The sequence below is a fragment of the Thalia democratica genome, chromosome 9, assembly GCF_965202585.1.
Source record: "Thalia democratica chromosome 9, ktThaDemo2.hap1.1, whole genome shotgun sequence".
Lineage (NCBI taxonomy): Eukaryota > Metazoa > Chordata > Thaliacea > Salpida > Salpidae > Thalia > Thalia democratica.
In genome coordinates, this window is record NC_139173.1 from 30,965,218 (window position 1) to 30,981,974 (window position 16,757).

Here is a 16,757-nt window from a genome sequence, read left to right on the forward strand (position 1 = left end):
TAGTTTTATCAAAACCATTTATGTTGTAAAACAAATTATAACAATATTCATAACTAAAGCTAAAAAAAAAGTTCAAATCTAAATATACCATTTAATTTATTGCTATAAATTTTTTTTTAATGCTAAGTTTCTACAAAATAAAACTTGTTTGATTATGCCAACAGCTTATTTTTAAAGTCCTTTTAAAGAACTTCCGATAAAGTAATGCACCTAAAAAAAAAGAGAATACAAAAATACTCGAGTTTAATTATATAAATAGAAAAAAGGCGCAAAGAAAAAAGTAATCTCACGCTTTAAGAGCGTCAACAAAGAAAGTTTTCTTTGAGATATACTACCATTTGATATTAAAGCTTTCTTAAAGTAAAAATTTTTAAATAGGCTCTAACAAAAAAAAATTGTACATATTATAGTTATAAGTAAGTTTTTAGAAAAGCTAGAGAATAAAATGTATAAAGTAGTTAGTTTATAGTATACTTTTAAGTGAGTCTAATACTGTAAAAACTAGACTATAGATTATATATTGAGTAAGCTATAAAGTATAGTTAACTTCATAAAGCTTGTAAAAACGCAGACTAGTAGGGAGTTTTATAAATTTTATATCAATTTACCGATTTTATAAAGCACAACAATTTATTAAACAACTTCTATTATATTTAAACCTAAGAAACTTTAAATAAAGCTAGTTGAAATATCTAGGCAAATTTAAACTTAGTTAAAGAAATATTAAAACGATTCGGAAAGAGTTTTCAAAAATAGTATTTAAACTTTATAAAATAAATTGATTTAAGTGCTTTAAAAAAGTAAAAATATAAATAATTTTTAAAATCTATCACTTTGGTATTATAATCACGGAAAAGAAATCAAAAAGTAAAAGTTATACTTGAGTAAAAAAATACTGTTCAGAACATTAATCAAAACCTTGTTTTTGCTTTTACTCTGAAGGTATGATAGTAAAATAAAAAAATTAAAACTTGATTTAGTTTCATCAAGTCTGTTTGCGCTTCGCATATCTAAAAGTACTTCAACATTATTTTTTTAACGCGTTAATTAATCAAATATAACTCTTATTCAAAGTTCGAAAAAACTTTATAAAGATTTGTTTTAGAAGTATAACAAAAATTAAAACTTCAAACTATATATCAGTAAGTTAAAATCTATTTACTTTTTAAAACTGTTAAAATCATAAATGCTTAAAAAATAAATTCTAAAAAGCCAAGCTAACTTTAACCAATTTATACCAATTAGCTCAAATGTTAAAAGAAATAATTGCTGATAGACATAATTTGCATTATGTCTATCACGTTATTGGCTGGAAAAGTAATTGTTGTTAGTTGAAAATAAAAAAATGTTTTGATTTATACCATATTTATATGACAATAAAAAGTTCCATACAATTGTGTAAATAATAAAAATCATGCTGATACTTTTTCTTATAGTTTATATTGTGATTGTTATTGAAAAACTTAAAATTTTGTTTTAGACCAAGATAAACTGTTCAAAAACTACATTTTTTTTCTTACTTGCTTTAAAACTGTATCACGTATTTTAATACCTATCTTTTAAGTAGTTTTATAAATATATTTTATTGATGTTTTCTAAAACAAATTGGACTTTGAACTTTGCGCTGTATTAACAAAACTACCTTATAAAAAATCTCATAGACATCGCACATATTGTACACTTATTAACACTAAGTTAGTTTGTGTAATTTTTACTTGTGCACTAAACAGCCTAAAGCTAAATATAAGATTACTAAACTGAAACTAAGTGTCAAATCAAATAAATGTTCTAAAGTAGCAGCTAGGAAAAAAAAGTTAATAATTAACAACTTTCTATGCAGTTCAACTTTTATAAAGTTTTTGATTAGTCTGCAGAACCGAGTTGATTTAAAAATGTAAAGTGTTTACTTTTTTTGGTTTAGGCTAATTGAAAATTTGAATTACACTTGTAATAGTTTTTTTAGTTTTGAGCCTAACTTATGAAATTTTGTTTTGTAAAAGTAAACTGTAGAGATAAAAACTTTTAGTTAAGTATTTAGAAATTTTAAATACTTAATAAAGTATATAACACTTCTAACTCTTCAATGCAATATTGTTAGCATGATTTTTACTTGCTACGTGTAAATAAAAAAGTGATTATTTCACACTTTTTATATAAAACAATACTTTAATATTAACTGTTTATATAAAAATAGTTAAAGCTCAATTACTATTATAATTATGGCTGAAATAACTACAAAAGTACAAAGCTGAATTAAAGTTTAAGCTTATTAATTTTTGAAAACAAATTATTTTTAGAAAAAGATAAACTTGACAAATGGTTATTAAGTTGTAATCTTTCAAATTTTCACTGCTTTTAAAAAACTTGTTTTACATTGTTTTTTGATTCGCTATTTTTTTATGGCTATAAACTTCAAAACCGTTTTTTTTTTTTAAATATTAGTATTTATTTTTATGTTTGTTTCGATAACTACATTAAAATTTAAAGAACGTTTTAATATTTAACTAAACCTTAAGTTAATAAAGTTTAAAATACTTTTACTACGTATTTCATTGGTTTACATTAAAGTTTAGATCTACAGAAATTACAATTTTTTCTTAAAATATCTTTTAACTAAATGTTCAAGAACATATCTACAATGCTTGCTCGTGTAAAACATTGCAAATGATGTAATTTCACAAAATTTACAAAGTAAATTCAAATTTGTATGGCTTACTTTATTATAATCAAATTTAACTGACAGAATTGTTAAAAAAAAATTTAATTCAAGACTTAAAAAAACATAATGCTTATTAAAAGTTTTTTTGTTGTTATTTAGCCCTTCACTTAGATTTTTTTATTTGCATAACAATAAATTTGTTTTTTACCTCTTTTTGTATTTTTTAATTGTACTAAATTGAAAAAATTCAACTACGTCTGACAATAAGCTGATATTTTATAATCCTAAAACTGAATACTGAAATACGACTGTGAGAAAAGTTTCCTATACTCTCAATAATATGCAATCTGATTTATATAGCAAAAAACATATACCTACACAAATTTAAAGAACTTCTACAAATGTGTAAGTTTTCAAATACATACTAAACTCTTTTAAATTAATTTTTTTACTAAAAAGTGGCAAAAAAATACGGCTGATGTAAAAGTGTTTATGCATTGTTAGTTAAATCTTTAATTTAAACCAAATATATTCAGGCTTAGGAACTTTATAATAAGAACGAAGTTTAATAAGGTTTAGCTTTTAGCAGAATTACAAAAAATTATAGTATATTAATCTTTACAAAACAGACACAAATTTCAAGCTATCTTGTTTTATTTATTAAACAACATTTTTCGTCAAAATTGTGCTTATTTTCGCAACCATTGACAATCAGTTTTCAAAAGCTGACCAACAAAATGTTTACTTAATGATTATAATTTTAGTGTCTAAAATTAACAAGCTTTACTTATTTGTTTTCAAAGTAAGTATAAGAAATCTTTGATTTTTCTAACTTATAGTTTATTCACGCTCTAGCAACTTTCGCAAATAACAAAAGCATCAAAAATCTTCATCAAAGTTCTGAGGGATCTTGCACGAGTTCCTCTCTCTTCCCTCCCTGACCTTCTTCCTTGCCTCCATCGGAAAATACTCCTCGTGCTTCTTGTAGTCGAAGGTCGTCGGAGGGGCGAGCAGTTCCGTGGTGGAACCCCTGCTCGCGTCACCCAGGTATGACGTCATCAGATCGTCAAAGTTTTTCTTCATTGGGGTTTTCCCCGAAGGCGAGGTGTACTTGAGCACCTCCTGGCTGCACGGAAGCAGAAGGTCCTCGTCGTCCTCGATCGAATTCATTTTTCTGTTGAATTTTTTTGCTTTTATTTTCAAATTTAATCTTTTACTAAACGAATTCGGTCTTAAATAAGCGTCAACCTTGGTTGAAACAGTTTTAATATTTGAGAAATTAATGTTTCGGTATTGTTTTAGCATTTTTTAGTAAAATAAACATTTTGTCGATAGCCTAAATTTATGAAAACAAAAACTCAACAAACAACAAAAGTTCTAAATAAAAACTCACCTCATCGATGCGTTCATGACGTCATCGTGACGCGACCGCAGCTTACGGTACGACGCGGGTTCTTTAACGGGGGCTCTCCCTCCGGTGGTGAGAAAGTCCTCTTGCGGCGACGTGAACTTGGCCAGCTCCATCTGCAGGTGGCGTTTCTCCTGCGCCCTCTTGTGCTTGAGCATGAGCAGGTCGTAGTCGAGGAAGTCGCTGTTCCTGCTCTGCTGTGACGTCACGCTGGCGCGGTTGGCTTCCGTGACGTCATGGCGGTTGCTGGCCCGCTCCAGAAGGTCGTCGATCGGCTGCAGGAACTGAAAAGTTGTTGTTTTTAGAGCTGAGTTACCAATTTTTAAGGTATATTGTGACAAACCTCAGGCATTTCTTTATCCTTGTTGGTGAACTCGTCAATGTGTTGTTTTTCCAAATAGTCGTTTGGGTTCAACAACAGCTGTAAAAAATATTGAAAAAGTTTGTATAACTTAAGTATATTTTTTTCTTTTAAACACTTTTAAAGAGACTGAGCTTTTGTCTAAAATAAATAATTTTAAACCTTTAAAAAAATCTTCGTTGTATAAAGTTTATGATTTCTTGTTTTAAAACCAAACATTTTTGAAAGCCTTTAACACTTTATTACTTTTAAATAAATGTAACTAAAAAAAAGTAGTAATTATTTTTAAGTTTTGTTTGTAGCCAGTCACTAAATACTTTGACTGTGTTATTTTCAACTTAATAAAGAAATTAATGTCTTTTAAAACACTTGTTTTCACTTAAGTAAAACCTTTTGTTAAACTGCATTTACAAAACTATACTTACGTCGTCATCGTCATTGCTTTTTTTGCTGGTAGAAGTACTACTTCCAAAATTGTTACTCTGTCCCAAAACTTCGCTGACCGGTCTGAGTAACTGCAAATACTATGTGTTGAAACGTTTATATTTTATTTATGTCTTATTTGATCTTACTAAAGAATTTATCTTAAAAGTTTGATAGGTTGAAAGCTTTTACACGGTACAAGTGTTGACCAACTGTGCTAAGTAAAATTTTCTGCAACAGCATATTCATACCACTTTTGTTTTGAAACAAAAATAGTAAGTTGGTAAAAAATTTGTTGACTTTACAAAAGTTACAGAAAACTGTCCAAACATTTTAAATTATTTTTCAAGGTCATGCTTAACGACAAAACCTGGTTGTCTTCTCTTTCGCGTCGATACTTGCTCACGTCATCGTATTTATTATCCGCTAGGTGGCGCCTTCCCTGGGCCAGCTGCCTCTTGAAGGGCTCCAGCTCCCGTCTCATCGCCCCCAGTCCGGTCAGGGGGCATTTGGCTCTGCGCGGCAGAACCATGGTAATTGTGATTTATGCGTCTTTGTCTTTGTTTTGAAAAATTAAACCTTACTATTTACATCACCTGTAAAAAATAAATGATTAGTGGCTGGCCGCCATTACTGTGAATACACTGGACCCACTTTTTGATTGAGTGCTTTCGTTGACGTCCTGGTACGACTTTTAAACTGATGAGATTTTTTTGAAATACTAACTTGTTACACTTACCTGAGTATTATGTATACTTTTCCCTAACCAACATGAAATGGTTTTTGTTGAAATTTACAGTTTTTTTCTGATTATTAAAGTGTTAGATAAATGCTGCCTTTAAAATAGCTATTAACAGTAAAGTTTGTATAAAATTATCTACAAAACATTTTTTAAAACTATAACTAATATTATACTTCGAAGTTACTAACTCTATTTAAATATTGTAAAAACTGTTTTTAAAATTAAAAGTACAATTTGTATCAAATAATATTGTAAATCCAAAAAATTATTTCAAAGATTTGTATAATATACACTTGATTTATCTTTAATTTTTTAAAACTAAATTTTGTTAATATAATACTTAAGACCTTAACTAAATTTATATTCTACCTAAAATATTATTCAAAATTGATCTAATATTTTTATTCTTGTAAGCTTTTACTTTTAAACATATTCTTTACCTAAAATTCTCAATAAACGCTTCAATACTTTACGTAAATAAAGACAACATATTCATGCATAAATAGTTTATTTTTGAAAATGTGCATAAATCTAAAGGTAAATTTCGCATAAATATGAGTTTGCATAATAATTGACTAAGTATGAGTAATAAAAACAAGAGTAAATAGATATAAACATAAAAAAAGTGTAAAATATACTAGTTTAAATAAAATATATTGTGGTATTTACAAGAATGTATGGTATATATACATATAGCAACTAAATACAAAAAACTCATGCAAGATATTTACAATTTTTGAGGGATGAATTAAAAGGCACAACATTACCCCGTTTGAAAGCTTTTTGAGGGAATGAGCTCCTGACGGCATCCTGTATTGAGGGAATGTCGGATGCCGGTCAGTTTCGGGGCTTTTGTTAGTGACAATTTAAATTCGTTTGAGGGGATTTTGTTTGGGGATTCACCTTTCTGATAAACGTTCTTGAAGTTTAATCAGAGTTTTTTTTTTGTAGCTTTGCGTGTGCTACTTGTTGTATGAAGCATGAATGCATATGCTCATAACTATTCACTTCAGTACTCGAGTTTTTTAGCTTAGAGCTTAAAAAGACTCTTTGAAGTACTGTCACTTGGTTATTTAACCGATAAGTTGTCAGCTTTGAAAAAGCGACATACTTAGTCGGGTTAATACTGTATATGGTAGATTAAAATTAGTTCAAAGTTTTTAAAATTTATTTGGAATTTCAATTAACTTATCAAAAAAAAAATTATTAGATTCATTAAAAAAAGTAAATAAAACATTTTGAGACTCTGTAGTTAGAGTACATAATAAACTTTGCAGTAAAATAATTCAATAAATTGGACACGCCAGCTTTAACTGATTGCTTAAAACTTGTATGGTTTACAAACGCTCAAAAAGTATAAATACTTCTCAAGTAGCTTTGAAACATACAGTTTATTAAGGCAATAAAAAACTGGCAAATTTCCTAGAGTAATGTTGGTCCTGAAAAGTAAAAATAACAGGAGAATTCTTGCACTTGTTAGTTGTGATTAGTCGTTACACATAATCTTAATTCGTAAAAATGAAACTATAAAAATTTAAAGATATCATCAAAAAAATCATTAATACTAACTTTGAAAATTGAAAAAAAATATTAAGTATAATCTAATAAATAGAAAAGTAATAATAAAACTAAACATTAAACATTTTCTATTCTTTGTAACATATATTTAAACTTTAAATCGTTAAACAACTACATATACTAATAAAACATTGTACGAATGTTAACACAATCTCTTTTATTAAAAACAAAAATACTACTAAAGTAAAACTATAAAGTTATATTAGTCTAAACATTCAAATAAAATGCTAGAGACAGTTACTTCTAAACAAAAAAAAATGAAGTAGAATGATCACTTAATTTGACAGTATAAATAGTTATGCTAGCGCAGCTAGCTGTAATATAAAACTAAACGAGCACCGTTATGACGTCATAAGAAAATCTTGAAACAGCTGTTTCGACAAGTCACGTGGCGTGACGGCAGCAAAGATCCAAGAAAAGCCTATGACGTCACAACCGAAGCGAAACTCGATAAAACCGCGACGTGCAGCGAATTTTCAGTGACTCAAGATGCAAACAAAGTTGAAACTCCGTCGTTGAAAACAGCTGACGTCACAATTTGCCGAGTTACGCTTCAAATTGCTCTAAAATTCGAATGATTGACGTCATTTAAATGACGTTGACGCCTAGGTGACGTCTGTCGCTTCCGTTTTCGCCGCGAACTTGCAGCTCGTAGACGCCGCGGTCGGAACTCCTCGCGCCGAGGATGGTCAGCGTCGTCTGGCTCCTGGAAGCCACGATCCTGATCCTCCCCGACTCGTCTCCGTCCCTGAAAGTTATTGAAATTTAAAATTTCCAACCAGGAAACACTAAAACGTGGTTGGGTTTTTGATATTTACCTGAGCTGGGCTCCGTTGCGCGTCCAAACAGCTTGGAAGGGCTGTTGCTGTGACTTTACTGAGGCCGGGACGTTTATGACTTTTCCGCGGCCCACTTGAATCTTCGACGGGATCCGGCTGATTTTCGGTCCTGATAAAGCTGCAAAATTTAATTATTTTTTTAATGTTTACAAAAAGCAACAAATTTGTTATTTTGCTTACGCATATGCGAAGTAACAAGTTTTAGTTATAGGGCTGTTTAAAAGCAATAAGAACTGTTGACCGATAAATTACTTGGTTTACTATTAGATATACTTCCTTTAATACTTTTACTATTTAACGATAAACAAAAGTTGCCATCGTATCAAAACTGCTACTCATGCTATGACTTTAATACTTTATACATAATGATGCCTAAATAAACTAGATAAAACACACTAAAAAACTCTTACTTTTAGTTATCATTTAAAAAAAAGTTCAACTCACGCATTGGACCCTGCCTTTCAAACTCTCTGCTTATGCTTCTTCTTCTCTGGTTGGGGGAATCCCACTTTCTCATCATGCGGTGGCAGGTTTCCGGGGTCAAGCGCAAGTGGGTGCTCACCTCCTCACCACTTGGTGACGCGAACACGCACTCGAACTTTCCCGCGTCTTCCTCGCTCACGTCATCGATGACGAGCGTATGCGTCGGACCGTGACGGGAAGTTTTGTACTTTTCCGCGTAGTCGCCGCTTAAGTAAGTGTTTACATGAAGACTAAGAATTAAACAAAATTTCTATTTACGTTTATCTAAGTGTTTAAAACTTATAAATGTTTTTAAGGTACACATTGCATAAGAAAAAAAAAACTTATAATTTTTCTAACATTCAGTATCATATACTTAAACCGAGTATAGGTATTGTGACTTCTAGGTTTAGGAAAATTTCAAACTAGATTTGAATTGTTATAACTTATCAAAAATACAAAACAATTTTTAACTACCTTGCAACGAGTTGCTGATCTTTGTACCACTGGGCCGACGAAACGAGCTGGGCGTTCGAAACTGCGCACTCGAGCCGGACGCTTCCGTCCAACTTCAGCTCGTAGTGCAGCTCACTGGTAACTCTCAGCCTTTGCTGGCTTCTCGGCATTGCAGGTGGCATCATGTACCTAAAATGTTAACAATAAATCTTTAACTTGTATGTTTTTTGTCCTACGTTGTCTGCTATAATTTTAAAAATCATTAGCTACCAATACTTTAACCGCAATTTTTTTTGAACATTTAACAGGATATTAAAAAAAAAATCAACTGTTTTCAGAAAAGAAAACTTAAAATTTCAATATGATGTCATTGAAGTATCAAATCGTTTACAAACATTCAAGCAAACTTTCAAAAACTACCACTATTCAACTATACAGTTTAATTAAAAAACTGCCAAAATTCAATAAAATTTTGTTAATTTATTAAATAAATTGAAAAACATTCAAACAAACTTTTGCCTCATCTGCCTGGCGGCCTGGTACTGCCTGGGCAGCACGGTCAGCGTGAAGTCGCTCACCGCGGTTTCGCCCTCTTGCGTCTCCACCACCAGCTTGTAGCTTCCCGTGTCGCTCGCGTGGCACCTGTTCACCTGCATCGTGTGCGCGTCTCCGTGATCCCGCGTCTCGTGCTTGTCCGATGCGTCGATCGCCACACCGTTCCTGATCCAGGTGACTGTAAAGAAAATAAACATGTTTTAAAACTTAAGAAAAATTGAGAAAAACATATATATTTGAACAATGCTAATTTTTGCATATAAAATAGTTTATTATGAAATTTACAAGTTCCTATCCCTTAAAAAAATCCCCAGAAAAAAAATTAAAAATAAAGATTTGTTATTTTAAACAACATCAGCTTTAGCACAGTATCAAAATTTTTTTTAATGAAAAGCAGTTCCTACCTCTGTACGGAGCGGTCGACCTGACGCGGCTGGTGAAGACGGCGTTGTCACCTTCTCCCACCTGCTCGCTCCTCGGCTCCATGGCAAAGTAGACTTCTTCACTCGCCTCGTAGTAGTTCCTCGACCTGCTGCGGTTGCGTGACGAAGACCTCATCGCCACCTCTTCTCTGCTCGCCTGCCTTGACAGCACTCCGCTCGGAGGCCTCTGAGGCATTCTGAGCTGTCTGCTCGACGGCCTCAGTTCGACCTCGTTCCTGCTCGACGGTCTCGATCTTACGCGCTGTTGGCTGGACGGCCTGGATGCAATCCTGGCTTCTTGGTGCAGCCTGCTGGAAGACCTTGCCTCTTGCTGAATTCTGCTGGAAGACCTTGCTTCTTGTTGCAGTCTGCTGGAGGATCTCGCTTCTTGTTGCATTCTGCTGGAAGACCTCGCCTCTTGTTGCATTCTGCTGGAGGATCTTGCCTCTTGCTGAATTCTGCTGGAGGATCTCGCCTCTAGCGCGTAATCTGCTGACCTGTTCCTGGATCTGAGCGTTTCTCTGAAAGGTCTCGAGACCGAACGGCTGCTCGGTGGTCGAGAAGTCGACTGTCTGAAGGGCAAACTCGAGGGTCCTTCTTCGTAGTTCAACCTAAAATTATTTTTACTGGTTAAAAGCTTAAACCTGGCTAGTAATTTTTATCTAATACTGTTTTAACACCACTACTTTGTTTTCAAAAAATCAATATTCAACGAACCTGTTCGCGTATTCCTGAGAACTCGACCTGAACTCGTTCTGGGTCACTTCGAGCGTCGCCTTGTCCGACACTTCACCGCAGTAGTTCTTGACCACCACTTCGTAAGTGCCGTTGTCGGCTTGGTGACATTTGTAAATATCAAGAGTGACCACTCCTGTAATCAGATTGATTTGTAACACAAAAATATTTCAATGTTAAAATAACAAAAAAATCTTTTAAAACCAACCTTCTATGTTAGTTATCCTGTATTTGTTTCCGCCCGGCAGAATTTTCCTGCCGTTCTTGTACCAGCTGATGGTGGGCTGCGGCTTGGCGCGAACGCACGCGCTCATCTTCGTCGTGATTCCTTCCGGCACGACGTTGGACTTGAGGCGCAGTTGGAACAGCGGAGCGTAGTCTCCCGGTTTCGGCATCACCGGCTGATCCCGGTACTTGGAGCTGGTGAACTCGAGCCCGGACGAGATGTCCTCCTCGTATTCGTCGTTGTATCGAGACCTGGACAAAAGGTAAGGTTTTTTTTTGTTGCTTATACGCTATTAGCATTACTAAAACCTAAAACTGTTCTCCATACATATTCGAAAACTAATATTCTTTAACAAGTTTAAGATTATATTAAACATTAAATATAAAGGTTTACTTAAAAAAAAAACAAACCTGCTTATTCTTCGGCTTCTTCTGTCCTGCCTCCATTTCTTCTTCCTCTCCTCGTAATCTTCCAAGTCTTCCTCCGACTCGGAGCTGCTGTAACTCCTCCTTCTGCGCCTGCCGCCTTCCATCACCCTCTGCTCTTCTTCCGCCTGCTCCCTTTCTCGCCTCTCCCGCGCCGCGTCCACCTGCAGCATCAGGTCCTCGTACTCGAACGACTTCCTTCTTCTGAAGGTCGTTTCCTCTGCGTATCTCCTCTTCTTCTTCATCAGCATCGCCAGCCGCTCTTCTTCGGTCATAGTCGTCGTCGTCGTCGTGGTCGTTATCTGCTTGCCTCGGTCATCCGCCTCGTCCGTGAAGTCGAGCGAGCCGAAAGCGTCGGCTTGCACCGGCTCGTCGTCCGGATAACCACGTGACTGGATATGCGAGGTGGGTTGCGGGAGGTTGTAGACCTGGGATGCGAGGATCTCGTCCTGAACCTGGTCGCGGTCTTCCACTGATCTTTCGAAGATCCTGTTGTTGTGAGTAAAAGTTAACGCTGAACTTGATTATTTCATTGTAAATATAAAACAAAAAGCTGATTAGTTACGGCTTCAACCTTTGCTAAGGTTTGTTGTTTCTTAAATTGCCTGATTACAATAAGCTATCGTAATAAAGATTTTGGATACATGGAGAACTTAACCAAAAAAAAAAAAACTGGTACTAATTGAATCTAAGTTTAACTTTAATTTTATAGTTTTAAGACTTTCTTATTCTTAATTTGCTTTATCAAAACTAAATTACTTTTTTATCAGCTAAAATGAATATCTTGAAAGCCATAACTACATGTAAGCCAACTATTTTGATATATTTAAACTTCTTACTTCAAAGGTATGTTTGCAGTCATCGCCTGATCGTGCCTCATCCTGAGGTTTTTGAACGATCCCACCTTGTCTTCGGCTCCCGCGTAGCGGCTGCTCATCGGAGCGGACAGCTGCCTCGAGACTCTTTGCGAAGATCTCACGTCGTCTTCGAACAAGTCCGCGGCGCTGCTTCTGCGTGCTCTGCGAATGCAAAAGTTTTTGAATCTTTTTAAATTAATACTAGTTTAACATTAAGTTTTGATATGTTTATAAGAAGTTTTATCAATATGAAGCTAAAAGTAGTATTAGATTGTTGTAAAACTGTTTAGAAAATATGCAATTATAGTACAATTTACAGGCAAAATATAATAAATTCAATATTGTTGTTTAGCAATGTAGTTCTCAATTACCTTTGATAACCAGAAGCTTGTTTGTTTTCATCGACAATGTCTGAGTAGGAAGGCACATCTTCGGCCCCTGAACGCAACCAGTCTTGGTTGGAAGCTTCAAATTCACGCAAGTGTGATCTTGAATCCTAAAAAGATAAATTTATTTATCTAAACTCTGTTTTTTGTGTAAAATTTTGAAAAAGTTTAACATTTATCTTAAAACAAATAAACAATATTTTTAAGTTTTTTTTTTAAGTTATAATTTTTAGCAAATAAAATCAACCTGGTAATCAGACTGAAGGTTATATTTGTCAATGTCTGGATATTGGTTACTTTGTTCGTCTCTCATAAACTGATTGATTTCTTGTTGCTCTAGCAGTTGACTGATTGGCGCTAGAATCTGAAGTTAGATTTTAGGTTAATTACTGATTTTATAAATTAAGCTTGTCTGAAACAAGTTTTATCAGTTGACTATTTACCTTTAAATAAATCAATTAATTTTTAGATTTAACTTAATGCAAACAAAAATAAGTTTCTAATAAAAAAAATACTGATACTTACATCTAGAGTGTCGTGTTTTTCAACATTTTGCTTGCTCGTTGATGCAAGTCCACGTCTCTCGATGAAACTGTCTATGTGAGTTTGCTCAACTTGTTCGCGTACTGGCTTCGAAAGCTGAAAAACAAAGTATTTTAAAACTACACAAAAATTTTTATTTTACTTCTTTTCTTAAAGAACTATTTTGTACAATTTTTTTTTATTTAAAAAATTTTCTATATCAATTCCTTTTTTTTTAGTTATCACTTTCAACATAACTTTCAAATAGATTAATGATCTATTGCGTTGACTGAACTAAGTAGCTGACAAAAGCTTATTAGTATCAAAAATCAAATAAATAAAACCTCTTCGCTTTCTCGCTGAAGCTTGTACTTGTTGTATTCGTTGTCGTTCTTCTTGACACGTCCCTGCTCGATTTGCATTTTGAAGGGAACTGTCTGACTTCTTATTTTGCTGATTGTTTTCTTTTGCGGCATGACGTGATCGTGCTTAGAAGGCGGCATTATGACGAAATCGTCGTCGATTATTCCGTCTTCCGCGCGCTCGATCACTCTGTTTATTACGTTTAGTTTTAAAATTAGTTTTAAAAAGTATACTTTTAAGCTTATATCCACGATCATTGTATTACATTATACGTTAATGACAAAGACTTCTAAATTTCAAGTTTTTAAAACCACCAGTTTTCCAAGCTTATCAAAATTGTGTCAACGAAATACTAATTTTTTTTTTATCTCTAAATAAATAAAAACCTTTGTTTCTCCGTGAGTCTTGGCTCGGGCACCGAGTACGATTCGGTTTCAATCTTCACCACGTGCTTCTTCCTCCTAAAGTCCTCTTCTTTCTCCCCAGCCACCAGCTTCTTGTACCACATCTCCGCCTTGTCGTTCAGCCTCGACTCCCGCTCCTCGACGAAATCTTCATCCTCGACTTCTCTCAGGTTGGGGAAGATTTTACCGACCGGCCGCATGAGGAGTTCGTACTCGTCGTCCAACTGGAGCTGCTCCTCCGCGGCCACGATCTTGTCGGCCAGCTTCGTCGCCTTCTCCCGTTCCAGAAGGTCCGCGTCCTCCTTGCGCCAGCTGGTGGAAGAAAAAAATATATCCTTAATGCTACTGTTTAAAGTGACTACTCTTAAATTACAATAAAAAATAAGACTTAAGATTAAACAAAATTGCATGTAAAAAATTTAAGTGAAAGTACTATCTTGTATGTTTTGAAATAAAGTTCGGAATATTCAACTCACCGTTCGAGCTGACGGTGTTTGTAGGGCAGCACCTTCAGCTCTGCCTCGCACGACACCGACCCCACGTCGTTGGTGGCAACCATCTTGTAGGTTCCCGCGTCGGGCTGGCAGACGTGGCTGATCTTCATGTGGGCCTTGTTTTTGGTGTCCCACCCGAACGACCTTCTCAGGTCGCTGGAAATCTCCACCCCGTCCTTGTACCACTTCAGCTCGGGCCGGGGGCTGCCCCTGACGCCGACGCTGAAAAATCCGGTTTCGCCCTCTTCCACGTGCTGCGCGGTCATGAGGCGGTGCAGGATCGGAGCGACTTGGTGGACTGGCGGTTCTCTTTCGGCTGTTTGGGAGAAAAACAATACGTTAGTGTTCTGGGTAGTACAGAGTTTGAATTCGATAGAAGCGTTTACACATTACTTTTAAATTTAATTGTTTTCATATAATTTATCTACGCATTACCATAACTTTTTGAAAACTTTTAAACTTAATAAACGTCGTATGCTACTCACGCAGAACTTTGATGGCGGCTCTGCACTCGTCTTGCCCGTACAAGTTCCTGGCCACGACCCACACGTGACCGCAGTCTTCAACCGAGCAGTTTTGAACGCGCAAGGTGTGCAGGGACTTGTCCGACTCGACAGAGTACTTTTCGTCGTCTTCTTCCTTGTTGATCTCGTGGGCGTTGTGGAACCAGCTCACTTCGCAAGGCGGGTTTATTCCGACTGTTGAATATTCAAAAACATTTACTTACCTCTAGATAAAAATTTGTAGCAAGCGTATACATAAAAAAGGAAACATGTCTTTCTAAAAAATAACGCTGTTTTAGAAAAAAATAGATTTGAAACTTATCTTACCTGCAACAGTAAACGTAGCCGACTCCCCGGCGTACAACGTCGAGTCGAACAGCGGCAGCTTGAACTCTGGAGGTTTGTTTCGCGACTTGGCCGAGGCTTTGTTGCGCTTGTCGTCAAAGTACAAGTTTCTCAACTTTCTAGTTCTGCAAGTTTTATAAATACAGTATATTTTTTAGTTAAAAATATTCAGTGCCTTACAATATTCAATATATTATTTTCTTACCACATATCTACTTACCTCGATTCATTATTTTCAAATATTCAAGGTTGAAAACTTACAAAGCTTTTCTTCACTGAAAGTTAACTTACCTCGATTCGTCTTGTACCATCAACAGACAAGAGGTTTGGAAGGTGTTTCCGTCAGCTTGAAGCTGACAAGTGTAAACTTCCTCGTCAGCTCGCGACAGGTCTTTCACGTACAAGCTGCAAGATCCGTCGCGTTTGCTGCTTTCGTACTTTTCTCCCGATTCCAATTCCGCGCCGTTCTTAAGCCTGCATTTTAAAACTTAAGTTACATATATTGTATTTGAAGTACTTTTTAACATTTAAACTTCGTTTCTTAAAATAGTCAATTAAACAAAGAACTTATGCGAAACGCAAGCTACACTATGCACTTTGCATACATGTGCTTACAAAACTGCTTCTAAATCTAACTCTGTTACGTTCTTGAGCCTACATTTAAAAATTTTGATTGTTTCAATAAGATCAATAAGTTTTAAGGTCAAAATTGTTTAATTGTGTTTTTTATGCACGTGCTTATAAACTTCTCACCACTTCACGGCGTCTCCCTCTCCGAGGTCCTTCCACAAGCAGCTCAGCTTGACATCCTCGCCCTTCTTGCCGATGGCGTGCCGCAGCGGCGACACGAGCGGCCTCTCGGCCGACCTGACCGTCTTCGCGCTCGACTGAACGTCCGATTGTGACGTCACAGGCGCCAGGACGCGTCCCAGGGCGCAGGTTATGTCGTCGCGCGCCTCGCGGTGCCTGCTCCTGTACAGGGAGCGGTGGTACGCGGACGGGATGTTGATGTCTGGTAGGTCGCATGCGAACCACGGGTGAGAGAGCGCTTCCTGGATCGTCATCCTCTCGCTCCTGTCCTTCACCAGCAGCCTGTTGAATTTAAAGGTTTTGAACTAATTGGTGTTAAATTATAATTAAGAACTAATTTAAATTATAGGATAATTTTTTTTCCATGTATTTTATACGATTCAATAACGAAACATATAAAAATAATCACTTTTAAAGAATATTGAATGATAATTACTAGAAACTTTATATAATAAGTTCTTTTATTGTAATTTTTTTTATTGCTAAACAACAAACCTGTCGACAAAGTCCAGAGCTTCATCGGAAACGAGCTTCCACTCGTCTTCCTGAAGCACCACGTCTCCCTCCACCACTTTCTCCCTTATTTCGCCGCGGTTCGAACCGAGGAAGGGGGAAACGCCGGTGAGGATAACGTGCGTGACGACACCTACCGACCACATGTCGGAGCTTTTGTCGACTTGTCCGCCCGACAACAGCTCCGGGGAACCAAACTCGGCTCTGGTCAAGTTGATTTTTACGCCTAGAAAAAATAGCTCTTTGTAAATATAATTATGACCAAAGTT

The 16,757-nt window shown here is 35.5% G+C and overlaps 2 protein-coding genes across 2 annotated transcripts in view; both read right to left on the bottom strand.

Moving 5' to 3' along the window:
- Positions 1-3,417: 3,417 nt before the first annotated feature.
- On the bottom strand, positions 3,418-5,662 carry LOC145844173 (uncharacterized). Its single transcript, XM_082951542.1, has 6 exons — positions 5,506-5,662; positions 5,222-5,447; positions 4,854-4,943; positions 4,411-4,488; positions 4,053-4,351; positions 3,418-3,833 (listed from the first exon to the last, which is right to left on the bottom strand). Exons 2-6 carry the CDS (start codon positions 5,381-5,383, stop codon positions 3,539-3,541), a joined length of 924 nt encoding a protein of 307 aa, XP_082807668.1. The 5' UTR covers positions 5,384-5,447; positions 5,506-5,662; the 3' UTR covers positions 3,418-3,538.
- A 422-nt stretch (positions 5,663-6,084) lies between these two features.
- The window catches only part of LOC145845187 (uncharacterized), a 204,207-nt gene continuing 193,534 nt past the window's right edge, over positions 6,085-16,757 (bottom strand). Inside the window, exons 200-220 of the mRNA XM_082952610.1 lie at positions 16,471-16,714; positions 15,919-16,257; positions 15,457-15,639; positions 15,148-15,290; positions 14,803-15,015; positions 14,300-14,633; positions 13,806-14,135; positions 13,401-13,608; positions 13,060-13,173; positions 12,782-12,898; positions 12,520-12,644; positions 12,131-12,310; positions 11,277-11,780; positions 10,849-11,117; positions 10,623-10,776; positions 9,888-10,516; positions 9,442-9,661; positions 8,950-9,117; positions 8,455-8,699; positions 7,990-8,128; positions 6,085-7,919 (exon numbers count right to left, since the gene is read on the bottom strand). Of these exons, the coding sequence (XP_082808736.1) occupies positions 7,760-7,919; positions 7,990-8,128; positions 8,455-8,699; positions 8,950-9,117; positions 9,442-9,661; positions 9,888-10,516; positions 10,623-10,776; positions 10,849-11,117; positions 11,277-11,780; positions 12,131-12,310; positions 12,520-12,644; positions 12,782-12,898; positions 13,060-13,173; positions 13,401-13,608; positions 13,806-14,135; positions 14,300-14,633; positions 14,803-15,015; positions 15,148-15,290; positions 15,457-15,639; positions 15,919-16,257; positions 16,471-16,714 (5,018 nt within the window). The 3' untranslated portion in view covers positions 6,085-7,759. The remainder of the gene's footprint in view (positions 7,920-7,989; positions 8,129-8,454; positions 8,700-8,949; positions 9,118-9,441; positions 9,662-9,887; positions 10,517-10,622; positions 10,777-10,848; positions 11,118-11,276; positions 11,781-12,130; positions 12,311-12,519; positions 12,645-12,781; positions 12,899-13,059; positions 13,174-13,400; positions 13,609-13,805; positions 14,136-14,299; positions 14,634-14,802; positions 15,016-15,147; positions 15,291-15,456; positions 15,640-15,918; positions 16,258-16,470; positions 16,715-16,757) is intronic.